Below are 6,851 nucleotides of genomic sequence, written 5' to 3'. Positions count from 1 at the left end.
CGCATCCCTGTGTTGGAAGCCAGACTGGGTGCACTGGGAATGATAGAGAAATTTACAGAGAGGGAGAGACAGAGAAAGAGAGAGAGAGAGAAAGTGAGAGAGAGAGAAAGAGAGACATCGACCCGTGGAGGGAACATCCCCGGCCCCTGCCTGTGACGTCAGCAGCAGATGGCATCAATGTCTTTACTGCTGGAAGAAGAAGAGAGACAGAGGAGAGGAGAGGGAGGACTGGAATTTAACACCAAACTGGGTGAGAAGCTCATCATATCATCCATTAACAGACCGACATTTACATAAAAACTATCCATGATTTGTCTACTGCTGTGTGAGGTGGACTTCTCTGATTAACTAATAACTGGACCTATTGTTGTTAACTGCGACTGGCCGTTGGAATTGTGATATAATTTTAGATCTTTAGATCACCTGTGTTCCTTTTTTTGCATCCATGCTTATGTTTTACAGTTATACGGATGCTTTGCATGTGATAATTTATTAATTTATTTGTGAGTTACTTTTACCAATTTCATTTATGTCATAATTATATCTTTGCAATTCTGTTATGCATCAATACTGTAATACTTACATTAATAGAGAAAATCTTTTTAACCACTATCAGGACAAAATGTGTGTGATTATTCAGAATTCTGTCCTATTTAGAAAGTTTGCATGTATATGTGTGTGTATTGAGGCCTCACACTGATATGAATTCAATTTTTCCCCACAGATGCTGCAGGTCAACATGTTGACTTTGCCATTCGACCAGCCGTCGTCCAATCGGACCGGCACCACGTTCAGGACCAGCTGGGCCGCCAACCACTTGATCAAGTCCGTGAAGCCGGAGCCGGACGGAGCCGTCCAAGACTCGATGGAGGACGGAGAGAGCCGCTGGGATGAGGACGCAGAAGCGGAGGTGGGAGATTTGAGGAGAAGGGGTTCTCGAAAGAAGCACCCCAGCCAGGCCCGGCAAGATCGGGTTCGTCTGCGGCGCATCGAGGCCAACGCTCGCGAAAGAAACCGGATGCACGGGCTGAACAATGCGCTGGACAGCCTGAGGAAAGTGGTCCCCTGCTACTCAAAGACCCAGAAACTGTCCAAAATCGAGACGTTGCGATTGGCCAAAAACTACATCTGGGCTCTGAGCGAAATCCTGAGCACGGGGAAAAGGCCAGACCTGCTGTCTTTTGTGCAGACCCTGTGTAAGGGTCTCTCTCAGCCCACTACCAATCTGGTGGCGGGATGTCTGCAGCTGAATGCGCACAGCATCGCAGAGGAATCTGGCGGGGAGTCATTTTCCCTCTACGCGGCGGCCTTCCCCCACCCCAGAGCTGAGCCCGTGGGCTCCTCCTCGGCCGATCCAGGGAGACCCGCGCGACCCTTCGGTTCCCTCTGCGGCCCCTACGAGGCTCTGTATGACAGCCCCTCGCCGGACCGCTCCAGCCCACTGGACACGGTGACGCTGAGTCCTCCCGTAAACTTTAATGGCATTTTTTCCCTGAAACACGAGGAATCGGGGGACTTCCGGAGCTGCCATTACGGCCTGCGCTACTGCTCTATCAGCCAGGGGCCAGCTGTGGACATTGGCCCGTATGGGATCCATCTCCGGGACCAGTTCTATCAGGTGCAGGAGGAGCTAAATAAGCCTTTCCATAACTAATAAAACACATAATGACTGATGAAAATGACTGTTTTTTAAGGGTGACTATTTTGGGGTAACCTGACATGATCTCCGAATGAATAATTGTTTCGGGACACACACAGGTGATTTAAATACCTGATAATAAACACTCCATGTGACGCACATACACACACACACTCACAAGCAGATGTGTTTTTTGGCTAACTATTTAATTAAACGTTTATGCTTAGTATAACCTGATATACAATGAACAAAATTTTACTATGCAATAGAAGGCTGTCAGTTTCAGATTTTGAATCAAAATAGTCAAAATCAGCTTTATTGTCAATTTCTCCGCATGTACCGCACATACAGAGGAATCGAGAGGTTTCTCACAATTCCACGGTCCTGTCAACTCCTGCAATGTGTAAGGTTTTGATCATCTCGACCTTCGTTGTTTATTGTTACAATGCATTTGCTCCATCGGTTATTAATAATCTATAACTATCATTGATCCATATTTACTAATTTATTTTATACACTTTTTAAAAAAAAAACTTTTTCTTTTTTTTCCCTTGTGAGAGTAGCAAATGCGGCAAAAATCCTAATTTTCGCATCAGGGAGGTGTTTGGTCCCCGAGATGCATGGCGTTTCCTTTGGCTGACGTGTTGTTGCTGCTTGGACTTTTGAACGATAAGATAAGAAACGAAAAGATGAACTCCACAGATTTAATGAATTGATTAATTATTGTGATATCGGCTTGCCTTTAGATAATCACTCTGCTGCCAGCTGAGTGAAATGCACTTTTTCACAATTTCAACTGCTGCCGTTCCTCTTCATCTCTGTGCACCAAGCCCTCACTCTCGAGGCTGGAGCATCGTCTGCTGCATGGTTCCTTTTTGAGGTCTTGTGTAAAAATCCAAATTTCAGGAAGACTGTGGTTTCGTTTCCATGGCCTGAGCATCATTAAGAATCGAGTCCTGGGAAGTTTCACAGTTTTTAATTGCAACCTGGAATAATGTACGGAAAAAGTTCCTTTTTATTTGTCCTCAAAAACATTGAAACCTTTATTTTCAGCTTGTATCATCTGATGTTTTGTGTGTTTTTTTTAGATGTTGTACATAGATGTTGACTTGTTTTGTTGAATCTGATATTAATTCTGTTTTATATAAGGGTTTAAATACTGAGGGTTTTTTTTTTAAGTTTGTATATATTTTTTTCACACTGCTACAGTGTAAATGAGGGCACCCATCTCAATGTAATATGGAACTATAATCATACCTATAAACTATAATTTGTTGTTGGGCACAACAGAACATTCCAAATGAAGTAAGTGTGAAATGGTTGAAATAAATATGAGACCAGAGTAAATACGTGGATAGTTGCTGTTTTGTAAATTTTTTTTTTTTACGTCAAATAATATAAAAGCATTGTATGATTTTGATTTCTGGCAACTTTTCATTCCATTCTGTTTTCCCTTTTTTTTCCAGTTATAAGGTTAGTTATATAACTTGTTATTTGTAATTTGAGCTAACCTTTTGATCACTTTGGTGAAAAAAATGGCGATGGCTCTCTTAATGCATTTCATTTGAAGTGACAAATAGAAACAAAAAACACACAAGCACAGAGGTTTGTCTGTATCTTTGTGTGTTAATGAACAAATGTACTTATGTAATAATGTGTCAACACATTAGTAAAGATAAAAATTTGTCATGTTTAAGCTTCATAAACATGACCAAAGTGCTTATTGTCATTTGCACAGTAAGGATCGTTGTTTCCCTCAACAATGATTTTTTTTAATTGCTGTATGTAGTGAGTGAAAAGTAGTATAACAAGTTGTTAATAACAGAGAAGAGACATAAGTAGCCAAGTAGGAACATAAAACAAATAAATGCGTAACTGGACAGTAAAGGGCGGTGAATGAGAGATGCAGAGGAAATTCAAACATTGCATTTTAGCATGTGCTATTTAAATGGAGAGTTAGTGAATATAAAGGTAAAAATGGTCCAGTGCTGGGTGTAGTTGCCAACATCATTTTTAGTTTTGTCAGCAGATTGTGTGCATAGATCCTCTGTCGATTGCTGCGATAATATTTGAGCTGTACAGCTTCTTTTCCTGTGTCATTTTCACGCTGCCAGTGTGAAAGGTTGCACCTCAGAACACACACCTTTCAAAGCAATTGATGACAGCATTAGCAGCAACGTGTCAGAAAGATCCGCACCCTCGACTGAACCTGTTACTAAATCATCTTTTTTTTTTGCACCGGGGAAAGAAAAATATTAAATATCACTCCCAAAAACATTAGCGAGCCCTGCTGTTGTTATTTTATTTCAGATATTTTATTCATAGCCTATTTCATGATCGTTTCAAAATTTGAAAAACCTGAAAATTTGAATAGTGATTAATAGAAACCGAACAACCCAATTTTAGAGTAATCTTATAAGAATGCTTCACAGATACACAGATGGAGGGTGGAGTCGGCTCAGAAAACCTAAAAACTTCCCACTCCTGCTTTTGCTGTTCAGGGGAACCATCCATTCATCATCCTGACAGATTTATCTACAACATATATTCGGTGTGTATTTCTTGAATTTTCTCCACTTTCTGTTAATTAACCAGGTTTCTAAATTCCTTTTTATTTGCTGTACAAACAGATTTTAGAATTGATGTCCTGCATATTTCATTGATCAAAGCAGGGGAAATTATATCTTATTTCTCATGTAAGATCAGCTTGAGTCTATTATCATGGGAAAATAACTAATAATCATGAAATTTGATTCAAATGTGTTCATTTTTGCCAACTTACTGACAGAACAGTGGGAGATGATGATGATTTGCTGTCTATTTACTTTTTCCTCACTGTTCTCCGGAACAAAAAGGGGGCATAAACCACATGCCAACTCAAAACCAATTTGTTGATAGTCACTATTCTGATTTAATATACATGAAAAATATTAATCTATATTTTTTTATGCACGTGATCTTCTGATATTTCACGAGCCAATACATTACTCTAATTCATACTTTCGTTAGAATGACAAAAATATTAAATATGAAAAAAAAAATCTCAAATACAATACAAATTGTATTATGTATATAATATCTATATACTATGTATGTTTGTATGAATATATGTACGTAAACATATAAAACTATTATTCGTGTTATTTTTATGTTTCATGTTATTATTATCATTGTTGAATAAGAATCACACAAAATAATGTCTTTGTTTTTGAAAATCACACCTATCTCCCTCTGCCTCCAAATACTATATTTTAACTGGTGTTGAATTACCTCACATGTGTTGTAATTTTAGGATTTTATCCCCATTTACATTGTAATGAGGGATCAATTCACATGTCACATGTTAGATAAGTCCAACAGTAAAAACAACAATCTTGGTTTATTCCGAGATGCCAAGACAAGTAAAACAAAATGAGACTCCTTATTCTATAATCCAGATTTAACAGAGCTAAGCTTTTCCACACCTCATTTTGTGACAAAAAAGTAGCTCTACTTCTTTTTAATTTACTTAGGAATATATAAAATCTACCCTTTCATGTACCAAAAGTGTTTTTTTTTTTCTGTATTTTCATTGCCTTTTCACTGCTTTCAACATTGAGCCACAAGTCCCACAAGCAGATGGTGTGGGACACACAATGTCCCCATTAAATTCCTAATAATCAGCTTTTGGATGAGAAGGCTTGGGTGGAACCCAGCGGAGGGATCCTTGTTTTAATTAGAGGCTTTAAGATGCTAAGCCCCTTTAGAACGCCCGCCCTTGTGAGGGATGGGTGCAGGTGATACTTCAACCGAGGTCGGCCCTGTGGAATCGACCGAATCATTTTTCATTTTAAACCGGCGTTCCTTTGGCATCCATCCCGTGGCCTCTCCCCCGACTCCTGACAGTCTCGACTCTTTCTACAACTGGCTCTATTCCACACTTTGTTTTGTCGGGTGTTTGCTGACGGTTTAGGAGGGAATCCGCTGGGAATTGACCACGGACCGTGTGTGACTTTGCAATGATTGTTTGGACTCCAAGCTGAGTATTTCTAATCCTTTATGAGAAGTTAAATATTTCTAGGACTCAGATCAGGGCCAAGGTAATTGGTCATACATCCAATGTATTCACCTGACATTCATTCACATGATTTGCATCTTCATGGCCAGCGGGGGAAAAGGCACGTGCTTCCAATACACTGAACCAATCTGGTTGACAAACACTTTTTAACCGGTGTTTCCAACAAGAGTATTTCTGGGATATGTTTTCTTACCCACTCCCCCTGCCTGTGTGGCTGCCATAGCAACGGAAATGACTGACACAGATGATCGGATACAGAAAACTGCGCCTGAATGAAAGAGTGTGTCACGACAAAAGGTATTTTGAAACTTTTCCAACTCTGGTTTGCCTCTAACAGAGAGATGGATCAGCATGGATATTGAATTTAATTGTAACAATTTTGTGCTTAATTTTACACTAAATATGTACATTTTAACATTGTAAATAGGCCAAACCAACCAAATAAACCAAACCAAACCAAACCAAACCAAAACAAAACAAACCAAAACAAACCAAAACAAAACAAACCAAAACAAACCAAAACAAAACAAAACAAAACAAAACAAAACAAAACAAAACAAAACAAAACAAAACAAAACAAAACAAAACAAAACAAAACAAAACAAAACAAAACAAAACAAAACAAAACAAAACAAAACAAAACAATTACCTGCATATCCTATTCATGAAAACATTTAGACCACAGTAGTAAATGGGATTATATAAATGGATTTCCTCCGTGTTCAGGTGACAATGACAGAACATGAATGATAGAAAGAATAGTTTTATATCTCTATCCTCTGTGGACCTGCAATCGACTTTTCCAGGGTAAACCCTTCCTCTTGCCCAATGACAGCTGAAATAGCATCCAGTGTTCCCAGGACCTTGAAAGCAGGGTAAGCAGTAAGGGAAAAATACACAGAGAAAGATGAAATTATGCATATTTTTCCAACTGTTTTATATATTCTAACAGTTGACAGCATGGTGCCATTCCTTTTGTTGTTGGTTTTAATTAAAGTGCGCTAAAATTCCAGTTGAAATCAGCAGTCAGGGAATCAATTTCCACGTAGTAATATGGTTGTGGTCTAACTATGTGTAAAGTTTCTTTCTGAATGCTATTGTTTGGCGGGGAGAGAGGAGGGATTAACGCCATGTTGTCTGCTAGTTATTCTCATG

The 6,851-nt window shown here is 39.1% G+C and overlaps 1 protein-coding gene across 3 annotated transcripts; it reads left to right on the top strand.

Moving 5' to 3' along the window:
- LOC147226239 (neurogenic differentiation factor 6-B-like) lies at nucleotides 1-4,535 on the top strand. 3 transcript variants are annotated; one of them, XM_086160493.1, is made up of 2 exons: nucleotides 1-250; nucleotides 725-4,535. In XM_086160493.1, the coding sequence occupies exon 2, from the start codon at nucleotides 725-727 to the stop codon at nucleotides 1,652-1,654; it is 930 nt and encodes a 309-aa protein (XP_086016619.1). In that variant the 5' UTR covers nucleotides 1-250; the 3' UTR covers nucleotides 1,655-4,535. The 3 variants fall into 3 exon arrangements, with proteins under 3 accessions (XP_086016619.1, XP_086016618.1, XP_086016620.1); XM_086160492.1 differs by lacking the exon at nucleotides 1-250 and adding an exon at nucleotides 276-330; XM_086160494.1 differs by lacking the exon at nucleotides 1-250 and adding an exon at nucleotides 477-503.
- The last annotated feature ends 2,316 nt before the right edge of the window (nucleotides 4,536-6,851 follow it).

Source organism: Fistularia commersonii, chromosome 15 (genome assembly GCF_037954325.1).
Source record: "Fistularia commersonii isolate RoL2024-O1a breed Wild chromosome 15, RoL_Fcom_v1.0, whole genome shotgun sequence".
Taxonomy (NCBI): domain Eukaryota; kingdom Metazoa; phylum Chordata; class Actinopteri; order Syngnathiformes; family Fistulariidae; genus Fistularia; species Fistularia commersonii.
The sequence above is the reverse complement of the archived record's forward strand: the minus strand, read 5'-3'. Positions and strand labels throughout refer to the sequence as shown.

Excerpts from the sequence above, each read along its gene's own strand:
- LOC147226239 (XM_086160492.1), top strand. The coding sequence starts at position 307 with ATGATTTGTCTACTGCTGTGTGAG. Across the intron at positions 331-724 it reads TTTGTCTACTGCTGTGTGAG|ATGCTGCAGGTCAACATGTT; the intron begins GTGGACTTCTCT and ends TTTTCCCCACAG.